General features: G+C 53.1%; 1 protein-coding gene and 1 long non-coding RNA gene across 2 annotated transcripts in view; one reads left to right on the top strand and one right to left on the bottom strand.

Moving 5' to 3' along the window:
* Nucleotides 1-2,293: 2,293 nt before the first annotated feature.
* Nucleotides 2,294-26,881, top strand: part of LOC133348920 (uncharacterized) — a 33,622-nt gene continuing 9,034 nt past the window's right edge. Inside the window, exons 1-2 of the long non-coding RNA XR_009755853.1 lie at nucleotides 2,294-2,321; nucleotides 6,501-6,745. This is a non-coding gene — a long non-coding RNA (uncharacterized LOC133348920). The remainder of the gene's footprint in view (nucleotides 2,322-6,500; nucleotides 6,746-26,881) is intronic.
* ACAD10 (acyl-CoA dehydrogenase family member 10) overlaps nucleotides 9,023-26,881 on the bottom strand; it is a 34,189-nt gene continuing 16,330 nt past the window's right edge. The window contains exons 10-22 of the mRNA XM_061561978.1: nucleotides 25,837-25,987; nucleotides 23,564-23,709; nucleotides 22,788-22,961; nucleotides 22,217-22,398; nucleotides 21,549-21,815; nucleotides 20,376-20,516; nucleotides 20,088-20,225; nucleotides 19,285-19,375; nucleotides 17,372-17,530; nucleotides 16,055-16,227; nucleotides 14,985-15,128; nucleotides 14,532-14,609; nucleotides 9,023-14,155 (exon numbers count right to left, since the gene is read on the bottom strand). Coding sequence (XP_061417962.1) covers nucleotides 14,009-14,155; nucleotides 14,532-14,609; nucleotides 14,985-15,128; nucleotides 16,055-16,227; nucleotides 17,372-17,530; nucleotides 19,285-19,375; nucleotides 20,088-20,225; nucleotides 20,376-20,516; nucleotides 21,549-21,815; nucleotides 22,217-22,398; nucleotides 22,788-22,961; nucleotides 23,564-23,709; nucleotides 25,837-25,987 — 1,991 coding nt within the window. The 3' untranslated portion in view covers nucleotides 9,023-14,008. The remainder of the gene's footprint in view (nucleotides 14,156-14,531; nucleotides 14,610-14,984; nucleotides 15,129-16,054; nucleotides 16,228-17,371; nucleotides 17,531-19,284; nucleotides 19,376-20,087; nucleotides 20,226-20,375; nucleotides 20,517-21,548; nucleotides 21,816-22,216; nucleotides 22,399-22,787; nucleotides 22,962-23,563; nucleotides 23,710-25,836; nucleotides 25,988-26,881) is intronic.

Raw genomic sequence — 26,881 nt, forward strand, 5'->3', positions numbered from 1 at the left:
ATATTAATGTTTTAAATGTAATTCTCATCGGGCCCCGTGATGTAAATACGAGCAGTGTCCAACCCTCAACATCCACTCCGTCTCACTACGGCTGGCCCTCTCTAATCATCGTGCGCTATGTAAGGGTCGTCGCCTGAAACGTCGCCCAATAAATGTGAGTTGATGATTGGGTAAGTTGGTGATTGGGTGAATGATTTGATGAGCGGGTGAGCGAGTTGGTGAGTGATTGATTACTTCGATAAATGGGTGAGTGGGTTTATGGTTGGGTGAGTTGATGAATGGGTGAGTAAGTGCGTTGATGAATGGGTGAGTGATTTGATGAATGGGTGAGTTGATGATTGGGTGAGTGCGTTGATGAACAGGTGAGTGAGTGAGTTAGTTGATGAATGGGTGAGTGAGTTGATGAATGGGTGAGTAAGTGCGTTGATGAATGGGTGAGTGATTTGATGAATGGGTGAGTTGATGATTGGGTGAGTTCGTTGATGAACAGGTGAGTGAGTGAGTTAGTTGATGAATGGGTGAGTGAGTTGCTGAATGGGTGAGCGAGTTCATGAATGGGTGAGTGATTTGCTGACTAGGTGCACGAGTGAGTCGATGAGTGAGTGAGTTGGTGAGTCGGCGAGTGCGTGATTTCACCATTTCTCGTAGCTCGCGACGCGGTGCCCTGCGGGGTACGGGGACCCCTGTTCCCTGGACGTGGCAGCTCCGTTCCATCGCCCACGCCCCGAGCCGTATCTATGTTCAACTTCTTTCGCACCGTACGTAGCCCATCGTGCTAATCAAAAATGCGGGGGAAGGATAACTCAACACAAAAAACTGTTATAAAGAAAATAACTTGAAACGTGCATGGCTCCAGTGGCTTCCCAATATCGGAAGGAAGAGCGTTCCAGACGGCCGCATAAGCGATGCGGTGACCGCCGCCTTTGTTCGATGGCCAGACAAAGCCGCTGCGAGCATGACCGGAGTTGGCTTGACGAGATGAGCGAGCTACTTCCATCTCTCGCCCCTCGACTCCGCGAGGAGAGAGCGGAGAGCCGCGCGTGTGCTCTCGAGGGGAGCGGCGGCGCACCGCACTACTAACCCGGCGAACGCCGAGTTCGATTCCTGGCCACGGATAATTATCATCGGTGGAGAGCAATATCTGAGCCGGTTCTAGGCGTCTCTCGCCTAAAACGAGGTTACCCAGGTGCAGTGTATAAACATCAGCGATGGGGAGACAAAGGCGGCCGGGCGTGGTGCTGGCCACGTTGCGTCCGTGTCGGTGTTAGCGCGCTGCGCTACGAAACCGGCGACCCGGGTTCGATTTTCGTCCACGGCCAACACCAGTGACGACTATCTGAACGGGTCCTTGACCCACCCCTAAGTCGATTCAGCCTCAAATGAGTACCTGGTGCGGTGTGTAAAACATCGCCACTGGGGGAGACAAAGGCGGTCGGGCGTGGTGCTGGTCACCCACCCCCTCGTGTGCCGTGGCGGCCTTCATAGGTGCTCGCTAACAGCACTCGCCCCAACAGTCTGTTCAAGACTACACTTGGGGGGAGATCTTTGTCTTGTGTCTCTGCACATGCGCGCGCGCGTGTGTGCGTGTGTGCGCGCGCGTGTGTGTTCGTGTGCGTGTGTGTGTGCGTGTGTGTGTGCGCGTGTGTGTGCGCGTGTCTGTGCATGCGTGTGTGTGCGCGCGTGTGTTCGTGTGCGTGTGTGTGTGCGTGTGTGTGTGCGCGTGTGTGTGCGCGTGTCTGTGCATGCGTGTGTGTGTGCATGCGTGTGTGTGCACGCGTGTGTGTGTGTACGTGTGTGTGTGCGCGTGTCTGTGCATGCGTGTGTGTGTGCACGCGTGTGTGTGTGTACGTGTGTGTGTGCGCGTGTCTGTGCACGCGTGTGTGTGCGCGCGTGTGTGTGCGCGCGTGTGTGTGTATGTGCGCGTGTGTGCGTTATCGTGCGCGAGGGAGAGAAGGTTTCTGCAGGAGGTGCGTGTGCGGTGTGGTGTGTGAAAGGAGAGAGGGGCGGCGGAGAGAGGAGGGGGGAGAGCAGAGAGAGAGAGAGAGAGCGGTGAGTGGCGGGCGTGACGCGAACAAACAGAGAGAATCGCTCTGCGTGGCGAGGGGAGACTGAGCGAGTGATGAGCGCGGGGGGCGCGGAGGATGGAGGAGAAAGTGGGGGGCGAGGGGAGTGGGGGAGGTGGAGGGGGGGCGAGGAGGGGAGTGGGGGAGGTGGAGGGGGGGGGCGAGGAGGGGGGTGGGGGAGGTGGAGGGGGGGGCTCAGGCTGAGCGTTATGGTGGAAGTCAATGGTGGGGTCCGGTGTTGGGTTCATTGTTGTTGAGGTGATGGCCGTGCGTGATGTTGTTGTTGATGTTGTGGTGGCCGTGCGTGATGTTGTTGTTGATGAGGTGGTCGTGCGTGATGTTGTTGATGTGATGGCCGTGCGTGATGTTGTTGTTGTTGTTGAGGTGGTGGCCGTGCGTGATGTTGTTGTTGAGGTGGTGGTCGTGCGTGATGTTGTTGTTGAGGTGGTGGCCGTGCGTGATGTTGTTGTTGATGAGGTGATGGCCGTGCGTGATGTTGTTGTTGTTGATGTGATGGCCGTGCGTGATGTTGTTGTTGTTGTTGAGGTGGTGGCCGTGCGTGATGTTGTTGTTGTTGAGGTGGTGGTCGTGCGTGATGTTGTTGTTGTTGTTGAGGTGGTGGCCGTGCGTGATGTTGTTGTTGATGAGGTGGTCGTGCGTGATGTTGTTGTTGTTGATGTGATGGCCGTGCGTGATGTTGTTGTTGTTGTTGAGGTGGTGGCCATGCGTGATGTTGTTGTTGTTGAGGTGGTGGTCGTGCGTGATGTTGTTGTTGTTGAGGTGGTGGCCGTGCGTGATGTTGTTGTTGATGAGGTGGTGGCCGTGCGTGATGTTGTTGTTGTTGAGGTGGTGGTCGTGCGTGATGTTGTGTTGTTGTTGAGGTGGTGGCCGTGCGTGATGTTGTTGTTGATGAGGTGATGGCCGTGCGTGATGTTGTTGATGTGATGGCCGTGCGTGATGTTGTTGTTGATGTTGTGGTGGCCGTGCGTGATGTTGTTGTTGTTGTTGTGGTGGCCGTGCGTGATGTTGTTGTTGTTGAGGTGATGGCCGTGCGTGATGTTGTTGCTGATGAGGTGGTGGCCGTGCGTGATGTTGTTGTTGTTGAGGTGGTGGCCGTGCGTGATGTTGTTGTTGATGAGGTGATGGCCGTGCGTGATGTTGTTGTTGATGAGGTGATGGCCGTGCGTGATGTTGTTGTTGATGAGGCGATGGCCGTGCGTGATGTTGTTGTTGATGAGGTGATGGCCGTGCGTGATGTTGTTGTTGTTGAGGTGGTGGCCGTGCGTGATGTTGTTGTTGATGAGGTGATGGCCGTGCGTGATGTTGTTGTTGTTGAGGTGATGGCCGTGCGTGATGTTGTTGTTGATGAGGTGATGGCCGTGCGTGATGTTGTTGTTGATGAGGTGATGGCCGTGCGTGATGTTGTTGTTGTTGAGGTGGTGGCCGTGCGTGATGTTGTTGTTGATGAGGTGATGGCCGTGCGTGATGTTGTTGTTGATGAGGTGATGGCCGTGCGTGATGTTGTTGTTGATGAGGTGATGGCCGTGCGTGATGTTGTTGTTGTTGAGGTGATGGCCGTGCGTGATGTTGTTGTTGTTGAGGTGGTGTTCGTGCGTGATGTTGTTGTTGTTGAGGTGGTGGCCGTGCGTGATGTTGTTGTTGATGAGGTGATGGTCGTGCGTGATGTTGTTGATGATGAGGTGATGGCCGTGCGTGATGTTGTTGTTGTTGAGGTGGTGGCCGTGCGTGATGTTGTTGTTGATGAGGTGGTGGTCGTGCGTGATGTTGTTGTTGTTGAGGTGGTGGCCGTGCGTGATGTTGTTGTTGTTGAGGTGGTGGCCGTGCGTGATGTTGTTGATGAGGTGGTGGTCGTGCGTGATGTTGTTGTTGTTGAGGTGATGGCCGTGCGTGATGTTGTTGTTGTTGATGTGATGGCCGTGCATGTTGTTGTTGTTGAGGTGGTGGTCGTGCGTGATGTTGTTGTTGTTGTTGAGGTGGTGGTCGTGCGTGATGTTGTTGTTGATGAGGTGGTGGTCGTGCGTGATGTTGTTGTTGATGAGGTGGTGGTCGTGCGTGATGTTGTTGTTGATGAGGTGGTGGTCGTGCGTGATGTTGTTGTTGTTGTTGAGGTGGTGGTCGTGCGTGATGTTGTTGTTGTTGTTGAGGTGGTGGTCGTGCGTGATGTTGTTGTTGATGAGGTGGTGGCCGTGCGTGTTGTTGTTGTTGTTGAGGTGGTGGCCGTGCGTGATGTTGTTGTTGATGAGGTGGTGGCCGTGCGTGTTGTTGTTGTTGTTGAGGTGGTGGCCGTGCGTGATGTTGTTGTTGATGAGGTGGTGGCCGTGCGTTATGTTGTTGATGTGATGGTTGTGCGTGATGTTGTTGTTGATGAGGTGGTGGCCGTGCGTGATGTTGTTGATGAGGTGGTGGCCGTGCGTGATGTTGTTGTTGTTGAGGTGGTGGTCGTGCGTGATGTTGTTGTTGTTGAGGTGATGGTCGTGCGTGATGTTGTTGTTGATGAGGTGGTGGCCGTGCGTGATGTTGTTGTTGTTGAGGTGATGGTCGTGCGTGATGTTGTTGTTGATGAGGTGGTGGCCATGCGTGATGTTGTTGTTGTTGAGGTGATGGCCGTGCGTGATGTTGTTGTTGTTGAGGTGGTGGTCCTGCGTGATGTTGTTGTTGTTGTTGAGGTGGTGGTCGTGCGTGATGTTGTTGATGAGGTGGTGGTCGTGCGTGATGTTGTTGTTGTTGAGGTGATGGTCGTGCGTGATGTTGTTGTTGATGAGGTGGTGGTCGTGCGTGATGTTGTTGTTGATGAGGTGGTGGTCGTGCGTGATGTTGTTGTTGTTGAGGTGATGGCCTGCGTGATGTTGTTGTTGATGAGGTGGTGGCCGTGTGTGATGTTGTTGCTGATGAGGTGATGGTCGTGCGTGATGTTGTTGTTGATGAGGTGATGGCTGTGCGTGATGTTGTTGCTGATGAAGTGATGGCCGTGCGTGATGTTGTTGATGAGGTGATGGCCGTGCGTGATGTTGTTGTTGATGAGGTGGTGGCCGTGCGTGATGTTGTTGTTGATGAGGTGGTGGCCGTGCGTGATGTTGTTGTTGTTGAGGTGATGGTCGTGCGTGATGTTGTTGTTGTTGAGGTGATGGTCGTGCGTGATGTTGTTGTTGATGAGGTGGTGGCCGTGCGTGATGTTGTTGTTGTTGAGGTGATGGTCGTGCGTGATGTTGTTGTTGATGAGGTGGTGGCCATGCGTGATGTTGTTGTTGTTGAGGTGATGGCCGTGCGTGATGTTGTTGTTGTTGAGGTGGTGGTCCTGCGTGATGTTGTTGTTGTTGTTGAGGTGGTGGTCGTGCGTGATGTTGTTGATGAGGTGGTGGTCGTGCGTGATGTTGTTGTTGTTGAGGTGATGGTCGTGCGTGATGTTGTTGTTGATGAGGTGGTGGTCGTGCGTGATGTTGTTGTTGATGAGGTGGTGGTCGTGCGTGATGTTGTTGTTGTTGAGGTGATGGCCTGCGTGATGTTGTTGTTGATGAGGTGGTGGCCGTGCGTGATGTTGTTGCTGATGAGGTGATGGTCGTGCGTGATGTTGTTGTTGATGAGGTGATGGCCGTGCGTGATGTTGTTGCTGATGAGGTGATGGCCGTGCGTGATGTTGTTGATGAGGTGATGGCCGTGCGTGATGTTGTTGTTGATGAGGTGGTGGCCGTGCGTGATGTTGTTGTTGTTGAGGTGATGGTCGTGCGTGATGTTGTTGTTGTTGAGGTGATGGTCGTGCGTGATGTTGTTGTTGTTGAGGTGGTGGTCGTGCGTGATGTTGTTGTTGATGAGGTGGTGGCCGTGCGTGATGTTGTTGTTGTTGAGGTGATGGTCGTGCGTGATGTTGTTGTTGTTGAGGTGATGGTCGTGCGTGATGTTGTTGTTGATGAGGTGGTGGCCGTGCGTGATGTTGTTGTTGATGAGGTGGTGGTCGTGCGTGATGTTGTTGATGAGGTGGTGATGGCCGTGCGTGATGTTGTTGATGAGGTGGTGGTGGCCGTGCGTGATGTTGTTGCTGATGAGGTGATAGCCGTGCGTGATGTTGTTGATGAGGTGGTGGTGGCCGTGCGTGATGTTGTTGATGAGGTGGTGGTGGCCGTGCGTGATGTTGTTGTTGATGAGATGATAGCCGTGCGTGATGTTATTGTTGTCGAAGTGATGGTGGCCGTGCGTGATGTTGTTGATGAGGTGGTGGTGGCCGTGCGTGATGTTGTTGTTGTCGAGGTGATGGTGGCCGTGCGTGATGTTGTTGTTGTCGAGGTGATGGTGGCCGTGCGTGATGTTGTTGATGAGGTGGTGGTGGCCGTGCGTGATGTTGTTGTTGTCGAGGTGATGGTGGCCGTGCGTGATGTTGTTGATGAGGTGGTGGTGGCCGTGCGTGATGTTGTTGTTGTCGAGGTGATGGTGGCCGTGCGTGATGTTGTGACGCGCCACTGTGGGTGGGGAGACGGCTCGCCGAGAAGACGGAGCCATCTCCATAGCGACTCTGGACACCTCGTCTCGGGAGGTGTCGTCTCTCGTTCGCTCGCAGCTCCCTCCGCCCTCGTTACCGCGACTCCGCACAACGACAACAACGACGACTACGCCGGGCGCGGACGCGCGCGTCCCTCTTCGTTGCGCGCCACGGGACACGCAAACCGCGGGTGGGCAAACTCCGCGGGGCTCCAGGAGGCACGCGTCTCTCTCTGTCTCTCTCTCTGTCTCTCTGTCTCTCTCTGTCTTGTCTCTCTGTCTGTACGGACTGAGCATCGCGGCTCTTGAAATATCGAAGGGTTCATTTGGGAGTGGCTTTTTTGTTGTTGTTACATACCGAATTTGAACAAAAATTGGCTCTTCTTCGTTATTTTGCTTGGCGACCCCTGACCGTGGGAGTCCAGTTCACCATGGGATTCAGTTCACCATGGAAGTCCAGTTCACCATGGAAGTTCAGTTCACCATGGAAGTCCAGTTTACCATGGAAGTCTAGTTCACCATGGAAGTTCAGTTCACTATGGAAGTCCAGTTCACCATGGAAGTCCAGTCCACAATTGAAGTCCAGTTTACCATGGAAGTCCAGTTCACCATGGAAGTCCAGTTCACCATGGAAGTCCAATTCACCATGGAAGTCCAGTTTACCATGGAAGTCTAGTTCACCATGGAAGTTCAGTTCACTATGGAAGTCCAGTTCACCATGGAAGTCCAGTTTACCATGGAAGTCTAGTTCACCATGGAAGTTCAGTTCACCATGGAAGTCCAGTTCACCATGGAAGTCCAGTTCACCATGGAAGTCCAGTTCACCATGGAAGTCCAGTTTACCATGGAAGTCTAGTTCACCATGGAAGTTCAGTTCACTATGGAAGTCCAGTTCACCATGGAAGTCCAGTCCACAATTGAAGTCCAGTTTACCATGGAAGTCCAGTTCACCATGGAAGTCCAGTTCACCATGGAAGTCCAGTCCACAATGGAAGTCCAGTTTACCATGGAAGTCCAGTTCACCATGGAAGTTCAGTTCACCATGGAAGTCCAGTTCACCATGGAAGTTCAGTTCACCATGGAAGTCCAGTTTACTATGGGAGTCCAGTTCACAATGGGAGTCCAGTTCACCGTAGAAGTGGATATAAAAAAGGGATCTTGTTATTTTGGTAGCTGATCCCTGGTAAAAACTAAACTATATATTTTTTGTTTATTTTACCAGGTAAGGCCCACTGAGCTATATAGCCCATTGATTCTAAATGTGGAGGGAAAAACCGGAGGACCCCGAGAAAAATCCACGCGACCACGGGGAGAGAGACACGCAAACTCCACATATACAGCAGGCGTCAGGGTTGGGATCGAACCCACGACCTCCTGCAGACCAGGCGAGGTAGTTAACATCTCCTAGCCACCACGGTGGTGCGATATTCCCAACACCTGTCCCCAGAGTTGTTGTTTGTTGTTGCAACTTGCTGAAACCGTGCCCCGACTAGACTTCTGGGGGGGGGGGGGGGGAAATGGCTTCATAGCTCATCGGATTTCTCCAGGATATAATATGTAGAAGAAAAAATCGAGGATGGTGTTTTTATTTCGTAATATAACCACTCCAGTTGGCCGCATTTTACGATTAAACAAATTACTGGATGTTGACGATGCTGCCGCTGCTGCTGCGTGAACAGTGGTGCACAAGCACAATTAACAACACTCAAAAACATTCGTCAATGACACCGCTGTGTGGCCTTAGATGAAGGCGACGTTTCGCGCAATGGCTCTCCTTCTCACAGCACATCCTAAGATGATGCTTGGAGCCAAAAGAAGTGGCACAATAATGTGTTTCCTTCCAGGGCAATGGGCTCTTAGCGCCACCTAGTAGCGACATCATGCCAAGATTGTCGTACAATGCACGAGCTTGTTAGGAGTAATTCTAGATTTGAAGCTTTCGTGACTGCAAGGATTCATACTCTTAGCTTTTTTCGGTAAAATCACGTAGGTAAAAAAATTCTATTAAAATTAATAAAAATAAAAAAGGAGTAACCGGGGTGCCACGGTGGCTGGATGTTAACTACCTCGCCTGGTTTACAGGGGGTCGTGGGTTCCATCCCGACCCTGACGCCTGTTATATATTTGGAGTTTGCGTGTTCTCCCCATGGTCGCGTGTATTTTTCTGCGGGTCCTCCGGTTCCTTTAGAGTGATTTGGCTGCTATACATTTGCAGGCGATGATAAGCCACTTCGTTGAGCTTTCATTTGTGGCCAGGGCCGCTTCTGAAAAAGAGCTACATAGCTCAGTGGGCTTCATCTTCTTGGTTCTTTCGGTAAGTCACGTAGAAGGGAAATAATAAATAATAAAATTAACATAATAAAATAATTCTCACGACGTTTCGGCCACAACGCAATCAGCCGTCCTCAGGTTTCTTAATATAACCACTGACTGAAACGTCGTGAGAATTATTTTATTGTTTATTTTTTATTATTTTATTATTTACCTTCTACGCGACTTTACCGAAAGAACCAAGAAGATGAATCCCTGCAGTCACGAAAGCTTTAAATCGAAATTTAGCTCAGTGGGCCTTAACCTGGTAAAATAAAAAATCGTTCAGTTTTTAGTTTAACTTAGTGATTGTTGTTGCGTTCGAGTCATTTCACTGAATATCCCTTTGTCAATCCACTGCTGGATGAAGGGCTCCCCCCACGCCGTGTCAATCATGTGGGGGCGGTGGCGGGGGCTTTATTTGACCATACTTCACCACGTTGGTCAGTGCGGGTTGGTAAAGAGTAGGTGGGGTGGCGGGGGAGGGCACATCCGATCCAGAAATGGTTTTAGATGTCAATCGTCATTGATACTGATTCGCCGTGGCCGGGAATCTAACTCGACGTGCCTGGGTTAGGAGACGCGGTGAGCTCCCACCCTTCGACCGATGACACCCAACGTGTAAATATCATGAGTGTGTAAGTCGCAATACAATCACTCCCCGCTGATGTGAGCCGCGACCGACACTCGGGTGTGGTTTCATGGTGAAAATCCCTGCATCATGGAATAAAACATAACGCGCTCGCTCACCCACACACGCGTGCATGCTTAAGGGAGTATAAGCCACGCGACTCGCAGCCTCACTGGGCCAACAGTACAATCCAACTTGCGAGTGTTGAAAGTCCTCGCTTAACGCGTGGTGTTAACGCGTTTCCGCTGTAACGCGGTTCTTCTACTCGGGGGCACTTTTCGCACAACGCACCCGTTATAACGCGGAACGCGCCCGTTATAACGCGGAACGCGCCCGTTATAACGCGGAACGCGCCCGTTATAACGCGGAACGCGCCCGTTATAACGCGGAACGCGCCCGTTATAACGCGGAACGAGCCCGTTATAACGCGGAACGCGCCCGTTATAACGCGGAACGCGCCCGTTATAACGCGGAACGCGCCCGTTATAACGCGGAACGCGCCCGTTATAACGCGGAACGCGCCCGTTATAACGCGGAACGCGCCCGTTATAACGCAGAACGAGTCCATTATAACGCGGTTTCTGAGTGGTCGACGATTTACTGCTTTCTTGAGATGCGTGGCTGAGTGCCGCGATGGAATATGCGCTACGATACAGTTAACGAGGCAGCGCACCCTCAGCTATTTGTCCCTCTGCAGTCGCACTGTGTGCATGTAGTACATCGCATCTCCGATTAGTGCGGTTGGCTACGTACTGTGCGTAAGAAGTTCAACATACATACGTTACATCATACTGGTAGGAACCTCCTGGTTACACCAGCCCACAGGGGATTATTGTGTCCGTCCGTCGTGCATCAAAAAATGGGAGGGGTGGGGCTGGGTGGAGAGGGGAGGGTGAGGAGGGGCTGGGTGGGGAGTGGCTTGGTGGGGAGGGTGGGGAGGGGAGGGGCTGGGTGGGGAGGGGCTGGTCACCCCGTGGTGCCCTTATAAAACTCAACGTTTAACCTACTCACGCCGGCTTGTGACCGCCCTCGCAGTCGGCCATATTTGCGGAATACACCACGCCGCCGTTGACCCTGGCCATTGACCGAGCAACCCAACGTTCCTACCAGCTCCTTCCGCAGGAATGTGTTTTATGGGGTAATTTTTTTCGCTTCACGCATTTTTTTTACTTAATGCGCCACTTTTCGGAAACGCGTCTGCCACGTTAAACGAGCGAGCCAACGCTTTCCGGCATGTTGCATCATTATTAACATTGCCAGTGCAGTCACTGGCAACTGGGCCGAAACCGTCAAACTCACTGCACCGGATAACCGCGGTTTAATCATGTTTTTGGTCGGGCGGCCGAGACCCAGAATGGAACTCAAGGTGCCAACGTTGCGAGCTCGGTGTCACCGACACGGTTAGCAGCCACCGTTCCGACTCTCCGCTTCTTCGAATGTCCCGATGGCGCGAAAATCAGGGATCGCCGGAATCGTCACCGCTCGTTCCGATTTGACTGCCCAACTCCCCAACCTCCGGCCACCACGTGTCCATCTGGAATTGCCAGTCATCACAACTCACAGAGAGCCCCCCACCCCCCACCAAACACAAAGCACAGGCGCAGTTTAGACTCAAACTATATTCATCACCACCTCTTTGCATCGAGACCTTCACAATATAACCGAATTGCAATCACGAATCACAATGAATTGCATCACAATGACCTCCTAATTTCACGCACAATACGCGCGCACACAAAAAAAATAACTACCAGCTCTCTACCGTTTGTGTTATTTACAGCTCATTACAATGGACGGCAATCCAGGTAAGAGCGCTCGCACACGCCCGCACGCACGCACTCAAAAAAGACAAAGATCCCCCGTATAGCCTTAACGGGATTGCTGGGGCAAGTGCTATTAGCGAGCACCTATGAAGGCCGGAACGGTACACGAGGGGGTGGTGGTGGCCAGCACCATGCCCGAGCGCCTTTGTCTCCCTAATGGGGTTGTTTACACACCACACCAGGTACTCATTTGAGGCTGAGTCAACCTAGGTGCGGCCCAGGACCAGATCATATAATCGTCACTCGGACTCGGGTAGCCATATTCATAGCGCAGTGCCCTAATCACGACACTGCCACTCCCCACGCACACATACACACACACGTATAATGCTTTCAGTTCAAAACCATTGCATATACATTGCAACTACTTATCCTAAACACATCCCCATCAGCCCGAGCTATAATTGGGTCACAAAAAATCATTTCCCCTGAATGCCTTTTATTTCATGCAATATTCCATCAATTTATCCCGCGACAAAAAGAGTTCCCAAGGTACCGGCGAGAAAACATTTCTCTGCGAGGTCTCCCGACCCGGTTCGATTGCTCCTTTACGCCGATCCGAGGGCCAAACGACTTGCAAATTTTGATCGGTCGCAGGAGGTCCTAACCACCCTCCCCCCCCCCCCCCCCATTGAAAAAGTTACCGCAAAAAGTAGCTCCCACCGGCACGTGGTGCGAAACGTCGGACACCGTGCAGAGGTGCAACCCGAGAATGCGTGGGAAAGCTACGCAGCGTACACACAGAATCCTACACGCACACACAAAGATCCCCCGTGTAGCCTTCATAGAATTGGGGCAAGTGCTGTTAGCGAGCACCTATGAAGGCCGAAACGGCACACGAAAGGGGTGGGTGGGCCAGCACCACGTCAGGCCGCCTTTGTCTCCCCAGTGGCGATGTTTACACACCGCACCAGGTACTCATTCGAGGCTGAGTCGACCTAGGGCGGAGGCCCAGGACCGGTTCAGATAATCTTCACTGGCGTTAGCCGTGAGCGGAAATCGAACTTGGGTCGCCGGGTTCATAGCGCAACGCGCTCACCGCTACACTACCGCTCACACACATCCACACAACCAAAGCCTGTTGGGGCAAGTGCTGTAAGTGCACACGTATTAAGGCCGGCACGGCACGTGAGGGGAGAGCGTGGCCAGCGCCATGTCCGCCCTCCTTTGTCTCCCCAATGTTGATGTTTATGCACTGCACCAGGTATTCACTGAAGGCTGAATCGACCTAGGGGAGGCGTGGGACCGGTTCAAATACCAATGTTGGCTACGGTGAGGGGGAATCGAGAAGCCGTGTCGCCCGGTTTGTCGGGCAATGCGCTAACGAACTGCGTGATCGCTCCCCAACCACAACAATCGCCATCGGCAGGAGGTCACGGGGACAGACCCAGGTGGCCATGGGTTGACTGGCAGCAAAGACGCGCCGCGCGCACACACTCGGGTGAGCCAAATGCAGCGTGCGCACACAAAAACAACCATATACTTAGCTCAGATCAGCAGATCCGAACGCCGCTTCAAACAAATCACATTGCGGGAAATCCACGGTGGTTGTCTGTAAAGAGAACGGCTCTCAAATGGGGAAGGTGGTGGAACTTCCACCACTGACTACTGAGGGCCGTTATCACCCAACCCAACCCCAGAGGTCAAGAGGTTAAGCAGGTAAACGCTTTTCTCGAGGTGAAGGCCAACTCGAGCTGGCGCGTCCAGGACTTGGGCCGAGTTGATTCGGGTTCGTCACGCGAGTTTGGGGCAGCCCTCTCCCACAAATAAAAGAGTTCCGAGCAATAAAACTTACCCATATATATAAAGCACTTGCGAGTCAGAAGAGGTCAAGGTTGGGGTGCTCGCGAAAAGCAAACGTTACTCGTCAGTCGTCAAACGTTGCGTTAAACGTTCCTAGCAGCGTGCTTCGGCCGCACCGAACCTCACAAAAATAATATTCAGGGCCTACCTTGGCTCCTCCCACCCTCAACCAGTATATATACAAATACTGTTTCCTTGGAATTTCTCTCACTTGATACAGCTATCGTGCTGTGACGGTTCCACCTGAAGACGGAAGCTTGTGTTGCCTCTGAAACGTCGTGATTTTTATTTTATTTTTATTTTACTTTTATTAATTTCACTTGATACAGCTATCGTGCTGTGACGGTTCCACCTGAAGACCGAAGCTTGTGTTGCCTCCGAAACGTCGTGATTTTTATTTTATTTTTATTTTACTTTTATTAATTAAATTTTTTTACCTACGTGACTTTACCGAAAAAACCTAAGAAAATTTATAAATGTCCCTGCCACGCAGGACACCAGCGCTTGGCACGGCTGCTGATGTGGGAGGGATCCCTTCAATGAGGTGGGGAAATTTCAGGCCAAGCAGTCGGAGCCGCACTTTCAGCCCAGAAAATTCTGCCTGCAGCCCAGATTCCCGGTTGAGTTGGGGGGGAAAAAGGGAAATATATATATATATATATACCACCGTGAAATACGCTGCCGGGACAGGCAAGTCAAAGTTGCGGTGCGCGGACACGGGTGTGTCACGGACGCACGGGTTTCTCACGGACACGCGCGTCCCGTGGACACTCGGGGGTTTTTGACTGCGCACGAAACGAGGGGAAGGGCTTTCGTGCGCGGAGTTGAGCACCGGAGGCCCGGAGGAAGAAGACGGACGTGCAGGATGAGAGAGAGAGAGAGGGAGGTTAGGCCAGGTGGGGCGCCCGGAGCTCCATCTTGGCGACGGTGGCGCGGTGAACCTCGTCAGGTCCGTCGGCGATCCGCAGCGCCCGTGCCCACATGTGGAACTCGGCCAGCGGCAGGTCGGGGCCCAGGCCGGCAGCGCCAAACGCCTACACAGCCGGCACAAAGACAAAGACCCCCCCCACCCCGTATAGCCTGTAGCAGATTGTCGGGGCAAGTGCTGTTAGCGAGTAGCGCCTATGAAGGCTGGCGGCACGGCGCACGATGGGGGCGGGTGGCCAGCGCCACCCCCGGCCGCCTTTGTCTCCCCAAGTGGCAACACACCGCGTCAGGTACCCATTTGAGGCTGAGTCGACCTAGTGGAGGCCCAGAATCAGTTCAGATAATCGTCACTAGTGTCGGCTGTGACCGGGATTCGAAGCCAGGTCAACCGGGTTCGTAGCACGGCGCGCTCACCGCTACGCCGCCCCTCCCCGCACATAGACACGCAGACACGCAGACCCGCGTGTGTGCGCACGCTCTCACCTGGATGGCGCGGTCGATGACTTGCTGGGCCATGCTGGGCACCACCACCTTGATCATCGCAATCTCCGGTGCTGCCGCCTGCCCCCACAGACGAGCGTGGAGACACCACCAGTGGTCAAGGAGGAAAGGGGCAGGGGTGAGAGGGGAACGTTGCAAGGAAGGGGTTTCGAAATCGTAAGAGGCCCTGTTTATTGTTCAGGAACTCGGATTGAGGGGTGAGAGGAACGCGAGGGATTGGACAGACGTTCGGAGTGCACGACAGACGGATGTGCCAGAAGAGAGGGATGCGAGGATTGGCAGCGACGTGAAGGATGTAAGGCCTGAGAGACATGTGAGGGGGGGCTGGAAGCGATGTAACGTATGTGGGCGAGCGGAGGGACAAGAGGCGACGTGATGAGATGCACGACGGCAGAGCGAGGGCGGGAGCGAGGGACGCCGCTGCTGCATCGTCACCTTGTTGCCGAGCGAGTCCATGAGGTGCGCCGTCTTCAGCACGAGCAGCCGCGCCTGCTCCAGCTCCACGCGCGACGTGGCCATGTCGGCCATGACGGTTCCCTGCTCGGCCAGCGGCTTCCCAAACGCGACGCGCGACTTCACCTGCACCACCACCACCACCACACACCACCACAACCACCACCACCACGGCGGCGCATGCACGGCCAGGGTAACAACCACGCGACGAGCTCGCAAAGCCCGACCGTTGAAGGGAGACCCACCCCCCCCCCCGCTTGTTTCTCAGGGCTGGCGTTCCCCAAAGGTGTCTTTTTCCCAAGAAGGCCACGGAATAAGATTGCCGTGTGGTCGCGCGCGTGGGACACACACGTTGAGTTTCAAGTTCACTTCTCGACTTGAAGCTTTCGTGACTGCAGGAATTCATATTCTTTGGGTCTTTCGGTAAAGTCACATTGATAGGTTCAAAGAAATTTACAAAAAACTACGACGTTTCGATTGCTTGTGTTCCAATCGAAACGTCGTAGTTTTTTGTTATTTTCTTTGAACCTATCTTTGTGACCTTACCGAAAGAACCAAGAAGATGAAGTTCACTTCTGTTTCACAATGCTAACTCGGGAGGCCGGGAGGAGTCTCATCTCCAAGAGTGACCAGGCTCACCAAAAATGGTGGAAGCAATAAAAAAAAATTGAATGTAAAACTATTGAAGCACAAAATATAAATAAATCAGAGACAAAATCACCGCGCTGCACAGGAGGAATCGGAAATACTGCGCAATGTCAATTCATACAAGAATCAAATTAGTTTCCCGTTCACGAAAGTTGCCTCCGACAAGTTAATTTCTAAACCGCACATGGTGCGATCACTTACGCAAACGTGACATGTGCGTCAAACACAATTTGCCGGTCAAGTCGGCATGCAGGATCGACATCACGTGCCACGCGACGTCGTCAATCAATTGTTGCATCGTGGGGACAACTCCTGGAATTTCCGAGGAAAGGGGTTGGTGGATTGTTGGCCTACGGAGGTTGGGTGGGGGGTGGGGCGGTAGGCGGGGGAGCGGGGGGCCGTACCCTGTCGGTCATGAGCTGCAGGGCCCGCTCAGCGGAGCCGATGAGCCGCATGCAGTGGTGGACACGCCCGGGGCCCAGGCGGCCCTGCGCTATCTCGAAGCCCCTGCCGGGCCCCAGCAGCACGTTGTCGCGCGGCACGCGCACCTCCACAAACTCCACCTCGCCGTGACCCCCTGCGCACACGATGAAAGAAGCTCAACACACATACACACACATACATACACACACACAGATACACACATACATACACACACAAACACACATACACACACACATACACACACAAACATACACACACATACACACATACACACACACACATACACACATACACACACATACACACATACATACGACACACACACAACAACAACAACCGCCATTCGCCACTAAGTGGCGGTGATGTCACCACGACACTCGTGCCAGGCGATGTGCACGTTGAGGCCACGTGAAGTGTCGAACGCCCGCTGGCAGGAGGTCACGGAGCAGACCCAGGTGCCACGGGTCGACTGACTGAGATGACTGAGATGACTGAGATGACTGGTTGATGCAACACCTGTGCCCCCTACTGTGCCAACTTGCTGTGCTTTAGCCACCCGGCGCTCCGTTCGTTGTTGTGAGCGTCGGCAACAACAACAGCCGCCGTTGGCTACTAAGCGGCGGGGTGGACGTCACCACGACGCTTGCGCCAGGCTAGGTGCACTTCTCGGCCATCACGTGAAGTGTCGATGGCTTGCCGCTGGCAGGAGGTTACAGGACAGACCCTGGTGCCATGGGCTGACTGACCGAGGATGACTGGCAGATGCACCAAGCTGTTGCTCCCCACAGTGTCCAACTTGCTTGGTTTTATCTGCCCGGCGTTCTGCTCGTTGTTGCTAGCGTCGCGATCAGTCCACATTGCTCTACCGCCTTCTCCTGGCGAGCCAGGGTATGGCACCTCAACACTCACGGGATGCGAGTTCCGTAATATTGGTGTGCGGTGATCCAGCAACCCTCGTTGTCCCCACAGCGCTGAATTACAGGCCACGTGCGTAGCCACCGTCGTGTGCACGTTCGATTCCCGTTCACGGCCAACACCAATGACCATTATCTGAACCAGTCCCGGGCCTCCCTTGGGGTGCGTGTTAAAATTGTCACTCGTGAGGCAAAGGCGGCCGAGCGTGATGCTGGCCACCCACTTTCTTGAGTGCCACGCCGGCCTTTATCGGCGCTACTCGCGAATAGAACTCGCCCTAAAACAGCCCGCTCCAAGGCGACACGTGGGATCTCCGTCTGCATGATGCACACGTGGGTAGGCGAGTGCGCGTCTGCACTTGCCGGGCGGGTCCTGGAAGCCGTAGACGGAGAGTGGACGCAGCACACGCAGGCCAGGCGTGTCCATGGGCACCAGCACCATGCTCTGCTGCCGGTGCCGCGGCGCCGCCGGGTCCGTCTTCCCCATGAAGATGCAGAGCTCGCAGCGAGGATCCAGAGCACCTGGGGAAGAACACGGACACGCATGGCACATTTAAAACGATTTAGACTTTATTTGGTTTTGAAACCAGGCAAGGCCCACTGAGCTATGTAGCTCTTTTTCAGACGCAACATGGCGATCGCAAATGATGAATTTCGATTTAAAGCTTCTTTCGTGACTGCAGGGATTCATCTTCTTGGGTTCTTTCGGTAAAGTCACGTAGAAGGGAGATAATAAAATAATAAAAATACAACATAATAAAATAATACAATTCTCACGACGTTTCGGCCACAACGCAAGCAGCCGTCCTCAGGTGAAGAACAGGGCTGTCGGAAAGACAGCGTCTGAATAAACACTGCCAAGCTTCGCAGCGTATATTGAAGCTGGGTTAGGGGGGGAAGAGCACCTTGACAAAGGAATTTGCATATCAACAGAGGAATTTAGCATTATTTTATTATCTTTCATTATCTCCCTTCTACGTCACTTTACCGAAAGAACCAAGAACACAAATGATAGCTCAACCAAGCGGCTTACCGTGTGGAAATTTACAGCAGCCAAATACTCTAAATGCGTGGTGATGTTGATTCTAAATGTGGAGGGAAAAACTGGAGGACCTAAAGAAAAATCCACGCGACCACGGGTAGAACATGCAAACTCCAAATATACAGGCGTCAGGGTCGGGATCCTGTATACCAGGCGAGGTAGTTAACATCTCGCCACCGTGCGATGCGCACAGCACACATGCAACAAAACCTGACCATGCAAAAAAAAATTGGGTAAATTTTCCCTCCAATGTATTTCCCACTTGTGCTGTCGGCGTTGCGTCATTAAACGAAGAATCCGTTCAGATCTCGAGCGGAGGAACAGTGCAAAAATGCTTCATGTTAGACAACGGCACGCAGAAGCTGATACTGCAGAACTGGTCCGCACAGCAGAGGGCTGCGCTTTCCTGCCCACACTGCCACCCGGATTAATTCATGTGCATCGCACGGCAGCCAAACCGAGACTCTTTTTAAAGCCTTTATATTAAGTTCACTTGCTTGCTTGCGCGCTTACGACCGTGCAAATCTTTCGGTCGTTTTTTAACCCACTTCCAGTGATCCAATCGAGCTGACATTTTGCACACAGACTCGTTGTGCGTGACAATTTATTTTCGTGAAATTTTTTTTCCAAAATTTTACACTTTTTAGGAAAAAATAAATTATATTTAATTACCAATTGCTTAATGGTGGCAGGCAATCATCTGACCCATAGGTAGCAGCCATCTCAAGCCAGAGGACGAGAGGACTCTAGCCGTCACGCATATAAAGGATTTATAGTGAGAAACTTTGTTTTTACGGGTTAATTTTTTTTCCAACGGTTTTATTTAACTTCACTTGTGTTTGTCGTGGTCAGATCTTGTAATCAAAAGTTAGTCCACTTCCTGTTGTCCAATCAAATAAAAATTTGTACACGTACTCAGATCCGGTGACAATGCATGCCTGTATCAAATGTATTGGCTCTTTTAAAGCAATTCACATTTTGCACGGACGGCTTATTAATTTAATATTTATTTGGGCAAGTCAAAAACGCCACGGTCCCTAAACTCTGTGATGAAGATGTCATCCACTTCCCGTTGTCCAATCGAGCTATTTACTTTTTAGTGCACTTTAAAATAAAACCGCTGGTTTTAAGGAGTTTATTTGTAAATACGCACGAGCTCAGTTGGAAGCCAACCTCGCACGCCTCCCCAGAACTCCACACACACACACGCGCGTACGCACGCGCGCTCGCTCACCAGACGTCCACCACTTGTGGCCATTCAGAACGTAGCTGTCGCCGGCCTCTACGATGGACGCCTCGATGTTGGTGGCATCAGAGGAGGCTACCTGCAAAAAGGGGGAGTGATTGCAGGGGTGGGGGTGGGGGGGGGGGGTTAGGGTCAGGGTTCACGTGCGCTGCTACTGCTGCCGCCACCCGTGTGTGCGGTGCTCTGTCCAACTGTGTCTCGTCTCTCCGTTGGCGCTTTGGGAGCTGTCTGACACTCGCGTAGAGGAGGATTGCGAGTAACCGGTGAGGGGGCGAACAGGAGGAGGTGTGAGCGGGTTGACAGTCATGGATGACGTAACGTCACGGGTTACGTAAGGGGCTTCGGAGAACACCTTCGGGAACGTAGGCGGGGCCGAGCTGGGGGGAGGAGCCGCCCAAAGGGGTTCTTAAGGGGGACCCCGTGATGAAGGCGGGGTCATCGTGGGGAGCCAGGGTAAGGACTGGCCAGAGTGAGGGTCTCTCTCCTCGTGTTGGCTGATCCCCCGCTCCGGGCTGACGAGTGAGAGAGCCAAGGGATAGCCAAGGGTAGGGTCCAAACAGGATTCAGTGTCCGGGTGAAGGACCCAGCGGGATAGGGTGCACCTACACTGGTGTGAGTGTAGGATGCCGAGTGTGAGAGTGGCTTAATAAGCGGCAGCAGCCCTCATAGTATCCCTCGTCTCCGCGTGGTTCTACTGCACAACACTTGCGCGTGGCGCGATAGCAAGTAATACACCACAACGATGACGATGACGACGGAGGTATGGGGGGGGGGGTAGATGCGCCGCGTGCCTGAGGTTCCGTCATGGCGAAGCAGGATCGGATTTTGCCGTCGAGCAGCGGCGCCAGCCAGCGTCGGCGCTGCTGGTCCGTGCCGTAGCGCACGAGCACCTCCATGTTCCCCGTGTCCGGGGCGGAACAGTTGAACGCCTGCGCGGAGAATGACGGCAAGAAACGCAGCGTTGTCGCGTCGACGATCTCGGACGTGTAACTCTGAGCCACCGCCGTGCAGCGTTAGCTAACTCACTCTAAGAGAGAGACAGATGAGTGGGAAGGCAAACGATTTGTGGGCCAACGCACCTCGGAGGCGTGCAGCGAGCGACCCATCTCCTCGCAGGCGAAGGCGTACTCCACGTTGGTGAGGCCGGCTCCGTACCGGGCGTCGGGGTCGGCCTCCCGCGCCAGGAACAGGTTCCAGAGCCCGGCCCCACGTGCCTCTGTCTGAGCCGCGCGGGGGGGGCAGTCGCGGGCCGAGTTCAGTCTCTCATTTGATTCCAAACTGTGCAAAATCGGCACGGCTGGCAGACACCGAGATGTCGCCCGTGCGCGGCGTGGGGAAGCATGGTCATTTCATCATGGCAGTGGCAGTCGTGTCAGTGGCAGTGGTGATGGTCTTAGCGGTTAGCGGCGGTGGCGCTAGCGACATTGCCGACGTTGTTGTTGTCGTGGAGATGGTGGTGGACGTGGTTTCAGCGAAGGCAGTGGTAGCAGCAGTGGTAACGGTGGAAGCAGTGGCGGTAGTGGTGGCAGTGGTAGCGGTGGCAGCGGTTATCAGTAGTGGCGGTGGCAGAGCTGGGCAGTGGTGGTGTTATCATGTGGTGGTGGTGTTGGTGGTATCGATGGTAGAGGAGGTAGCGGTGGCGGAAATGAGTGGTGGTGATGGTTGCGGTGGTGAAGATAGTGGCAGTGACGATGAAGGGGACAGTTGTGATATCGGTAGTGGTTTAGCCATGTTTGTTTGTTGTAGTACAGTTAGACTGATGGCCTTAATCTAAGTTGTCTTGTGGTTGTTGTTGGTTGTTTGACTTGCATCCCACTGGGATTTTTGCACACAGCGTAGGTGTACGGTGTTTTTTCTGCAATATTTTGCCGTCTTTTCTTGGATTTTATGTTTGCACTCAGTCACATATTCATTTTAAGGTGTTTTTTGTTCATGTTTTTGTTTTTTCTTTGTTGCGGTTGCACCCGATTCAAGAGCCGAATGGCTCACAGGGCTATACCTAATAAATGAACTTGAACTTGAAGTGGTATCAGTCGTGGCGGTGGTGATAGTGGCAGTAATAGTGGTAGTGGTGATGGCCACGGTGACAGTGGTGGCGGCATCATAGCGGTCTTATTGGTGGCGACGGTATCAGTCGTGGCGGTGATGATGGCAGTGGCATCGGCGGCGGCGGCGGCGGTGGCGACGACGGTGATGCGGCGGTATCGGCCGAGGCGGTGGTGCCGGTGCGGCGGGACGAGTCGGGTTCCAACCTTGAGTTGCTCCAGCAGCGGGTGCGGCTCCCAGCGCCGCTCCGACTCCCCGTGCCGCCGCAGCTCGGCCTCCACGGGGATCACACGCTCGCCCACAAACGCTCGCACGGCCTCCACCGTCGCGCGGGCCGCCGGGGCCAGCTCCGCCTCCCGTACCGGCATTCCGCCACCGCCACCTCTGCCGCCGTCACCACGCCCGCTCGCCGCGGCCGGCTCGCCCGCGCTAGTAGCGAAGAAGCGGCGGTCGTGCCGCGGGTAGCCGGGTGCCTGCAGGAGAGCGCGCCCAATCACGCGCCAGGTGGACCATTTTGGGGGGCAATCAACGACGCAGGAGTGATCGAGATATAATTGGGGACCCGTGTTTGAGAGAATCAGTTATTTGCAATCTTCGTAACTTAACGACGTATGATACCGTTAGACTTAGGCGAACGGAACAAACCGAGAGAGAAAAGATGAGCGTGGAGCCAAAGGTACATGCCAGGACGAAACGACAGATACGGAGCGAGATGGAAAAAATTACACGGAAAAAAATCATCGATTTATTGAATGGAATCGTCACTCCATACAAACGGTGACGATTCATCGGATCGCTGGAAAGGTGATTCGTTCTGCGTCTAATCCACAGCTACGCTGAACCGACACGCAACACAACAAGGAGGCCGACTCACAGTCGTGCTGCGGCAGCTGGTGCTGTAGGGCCGGCCGGATTGCCCTGCCGCACCACCGCCGGGCGGCTTGGGCTGCCCCTTGAAGATGCGGAATCCTTCCCGTGTGGCGAAACCCCAAGCCACGTCAGCCATCGCCTCCGCCAACTGACCAGCCTCCTCGGCACGCGCTGAGCTCGCCTGACCTGATTCACCGTCGTCGTCACACCACCGTTGCACATCGCCGTTACACACCGCCGTTACACGCCGCCGTTACACACCGCTGTCGCACCACCACCGTTGAACCGCCATCACACTGCCACCGTCACACCGCCCCCATTACACCATTTAACACCCCTGCTGCACTGTCGAACCACTGCCGTCATACTCTCATCACACCACCGTCACTCCGCTGCCGCCGCCGCCGCCACTGTGTTAATTTAGCTTCACGAAACAAGCGACTAAGGGTTTAGCATTTGCTTTACATTTTTGTCCACGTGATGGTCCACGTGATCACTTCAAAGTACGAGGTATGAGCCCGTCTCGACGGGGCATTTGGCCAGAGCCCTATCGGCCGAGTGTGCGGGGCGCACACCTGAGAGCGCCCGCTTGTACACTCCCTGCAGGATGGCGGCGACGCGGAAGAACGAGAAGGCCAAGTAGAAGTGCCAGTCCTCGACGAGTGGGCGGCCCGAGGCACCGCAGTACGCCTTCATCACCTCCTCGTCGCTCGGGATGCCCAGCGCCACGAGGTCGCAGCCCTTCAGCCCTGCGGAAGGCGGGCGGCGTCGCAGGGGGTTGAAGCGCGGGGGCACGCGCACGAGGAGGGGGGGAGTGCGGGCGGCGATTTTACAGGCGTCACGCGGGAAGATGCTCCTGAGGTCGGAGCACGAAAAATAAAACGCGCGAGACGCCGAGGCGTTGGGTTGCCCGATGTGCCGGTCACGCCGAGCAGTGAAACGCGTTGTCCGCTTTAGTCGAATGAATCGACTATTTCAAGATTCGGACAGCCCAGATCTACGCGTGTCTCTGCGCGTGTGTGTGCATTGATGGGAAGCGCTCGCGTGGTGGTGAGCGCGCTGCGCTATCAACCGAGCCCGCGATTCGTGTGCGAGTCCCCCTCGCAATCAATTAACAGGGGAGAATATTGAACCGATCCTAGGCTTTCCCTATGTTGACCCAGCCTTACATGAGTAGCTAGTGTTGTGTGTGAACATCAGGAAAAGGTGGCCGGGCGTGGCGTTTGCCACCCACCCCTCTCGCGTGCCGTACCATGCCGGCCATCACACGTAGACGTCCGCTAACAGCACTAGCCCCAACAATCAGTTGAAGGCTTATACAAGGAGTATCTCTGCGCGTGTGTGCGCGTACCGGGCAGGATGGGGAAATTGCGGGGCAGGTGGTGAGCCAGGCAGCTGTAGGAGAGGTCAGAGAGCGGGTCGCCCAGCGTCGACAGCTCCCAGTCGAGCACAGCCCGCACCTCCAGCCGCTCCGCGTCGAACACCAGGTTGTCCAGCCTGGCCAACCGTCGGGCGTGCGTGTACGTGCGTGCGTGAGCGAAAGTTCAGTCCCTGGAGAATCTCCCAGCAGCGCGCGGGGCGAAACGTCGGACGTCGCCGACGGCACAACCGCAGACGCCCACGCGGGCGGTGGTGTCGGGAGTTGACGGTCAACATATCACCGGCAACAATCGTTTTCCTCGTCTGTGCTGCCACCGAGACTCATAATTCGACAAACAAAATCGAATGATTACGTTTGTTCAAGTTCATTTATTAGGTATAGCCCTGTGAGCCATTCGGCTCTTGAATCGGGTGCAACCGCAACAAACAAAAAACAAAAACATGAACAAAAAAACATCTTAAAGTGAATATGTGACTGAGTGCAAACAGAAAATCCAATTAAAGACAGCAAAATATTGCAGAAAAAACACCGTACACCAACGCTGTGTGCAAAAATCCCAGCGGGATGCAAGTCAAACAAGCAACAACAACCACAAGACAACTTAGATTAAGGCCATCAGTCTAACTCTGTACTACAACAAACAAGCTTGGCTAAACCAATACACTTTTCGAAATCACCAAAATAAAGCCATGAAAGCAATGAAACAGTGATCATAGGAACTGTGACGGAATATTCACAATAAATGGCATAAACAACCGTTGGGGAACCCCAGATTAAGGTGGAAGGCTACCATGCGGTGAGCCAGCCCAAACAATTGCTCCGCAGTTCCCTCTTGTATCAGCTGTCTTTTCAGCCAGTTAAGTGTTTCTACGTATTCTTAGGTTTTTTCGGTTAAGTCACGTAAGTAAAACATCAAAATAAAAATAAAATAAAAATAAAAATCACGACGTTTCGGAGGCAACACATGTGTGGCAAGAAACCGCAGAACCAGGAGAAAACCCACGCATGCGACACTGTGCCATACACAAGGGAGAGATGATAGCAGGCCAACACTTTGCTGTACTGCATTATACTGGCGAGCCAGGGCATTGCACCTCGATGCACGCGGGAAGGGAGTCAACATTGTAATTTGTGCGGTGATCCACCAACCGTCGCTGCCCACAGTGCTGGATAAGAGGTGTGCGCCACCATGGGCAATCCGTTCATCCCATCCCCACTTGACTACTGCGATGTTAACTGCCTCGCCTGGCATGCAGGAGGTCGTCGGTTCGATCCCGACCCTGACGCCTGCTGTGTATTTGGAGTTTGCATGTGCTCCCTGTGGTTGCATTGATTTTGATCCACGTCCTCCGGTTTTTCCCTCCACATTTAGAAACATGCGCTTAGAGTATTCGGCTGCTATAAATGTCCACGTGATAAGCCATCATTGTTGAGCTATCACTTGTAGCCGAATCACTTCTGAAAAATAGCTGTATAACTCAGTGGGCATTACCTGGTAAAAAAAATAGTTTATAGTAAAATAGTTAAAGTAAATTCCTCATCCCACTGCATACTTTTAAAGCAGATCACAATGGAGAAGCAAGTGTTTGGCACAGTGGACCGTTTTGTCACGATAAGCAACAAAAGCATCAAGTTGCATCCAAGGGCATGAGCCGCCCCACCCAAAGCGGGAGAGCACGTGCGGAGGGATCTCGCTTTGAACCCCCCCCTAACCGCGCTCCAACCCCACGGCAGGGCTCACCTGAAGTTCATAATCAACGTTTTTGGGTTTAGATCGCCTTATTTATAAATGTGTCGTAACCCTCCACCACCCGACACGGCCAATCAGTAAAAAAGTGTCACGTTGACAAAAGACAAATAGTTCAATGCTTTAGCCCACCGGTGTGTTGAAGCGTGAAACCACAACATTTACAATTTTTGAGTACGATGTTTCGCTGGTAATTGCATCCAGCATCATCGGGCAATTTCTGGCAATTTCTGGCGAATTGCCCGATGATGCTGGATAAAATTACCAGCGAAACGTCGTGCTACTCAAAAATTGTAAATGTTGTGGTTTCACACTTCAACACACCGGTGGGCTAAAGCAGTGAACTACTTGTCTTTTGTCAACGTGACACTTTTTTACTGATTGGCCGTGTCGGGTGGTGGAAGGTTACGACATTTATAAATAACGCGATCTAAACCCAAAAACGTTTGATTATGAATAATATTGTTCGCGACAGCCTCACATGTGTTCAACTCACCTGAAGTCTCCATGCACCACACAGGTCGCCTCCTCTCGGGGCAGGTGAGCCGGCAGCCAATTCACGAGCAGCTCCATGGAGGGCAGCCGTTTGGTCTCGCTCGCTCGGTATTGCTTTGTCCACGTCTGCACCTGACGCCCCACGTATCGTCCTGCCAGAGATGCGTTTTCGTTTGCCGGTTGGCTGCTTATTCATGATAGAGTTCGATCGCGTAAATATAAATGTGCCGTTAAACCCGCCACCACCCGATAAGTAAGTTTAACACGTAGGCTTGTACGGTTTAAAGCTTTCAGTGACTGCAGGGATTCGTATTCTTGGTTCTTTCAGTAAAGTCACGTAGAAGGGAAATAATAAAATAATAAAAATAAAACATTATTATAAAATAAAAACATAATTATGTTGTATTTTTTTTTCCCTTCTACGTGACTTTACTGAAAGAACCAAGAATATATAGGCTTGTACGGTTTGTCACATAAACAAAACATGCCAATTCGACTTCAGCACACCGGTGTGTTGGAGAGTAAACCCACAACATTGACCATTCGAGTACGACGTTCGCCAGTTTCACAACTCTGGCTATCGCCTGATGAGGCTGGTTGTAATTACCGGCGAAACGTCATACTCTCCCTCCTCATCTGCGGATAATATTGATCGCGAAAGCCTACTACGTGTTAAACTGGCTACTTCTTGTAGTACGTGTAAGGCCTGGTTTTTTTCTCGAATCTCACTGCAGGACGAGGGCGTCAGTGATTGTGTGAATTAACGTGACGGCACTCACGCACGCAGGAAAGGCCTCGCTGAGCCTCGAGAACTCACGGGGGGCCCTGTTTTACATTGGGCAGGCCACGCCTTGACAACAAATAATGAGACACGCGACGACAAATTAACCGCGGCGTGGAGATAGATGGCAGCAACTAGGCAAAATCACAGAGCTCGGAGACCACTCGTGGACCAGAACAACCAAGCAAGGGAAGCAATGTGATACGATAACCGAGGCCTTTGCCCATGAAATGAGATGCTACAAGCTGACAAACAACAACGACGA

This window comes from Lethenteron reissneri, chromosome 28 (assembly GCF_015708825.2).
Source record: "Lethenteron reissneri isolate LAM-NWPU_2019-01 chromosome 28, ASM1570882v1, whole genome shotgun sequence".
NCBI classification, from domain to species: domain Eukaryota; kingdom Metazoa; phylum Chordata; class Hyperoartia; order Petromyzontiformes; family Petromyzontidae; genus Lethenteron; species Lethenteron reissneri.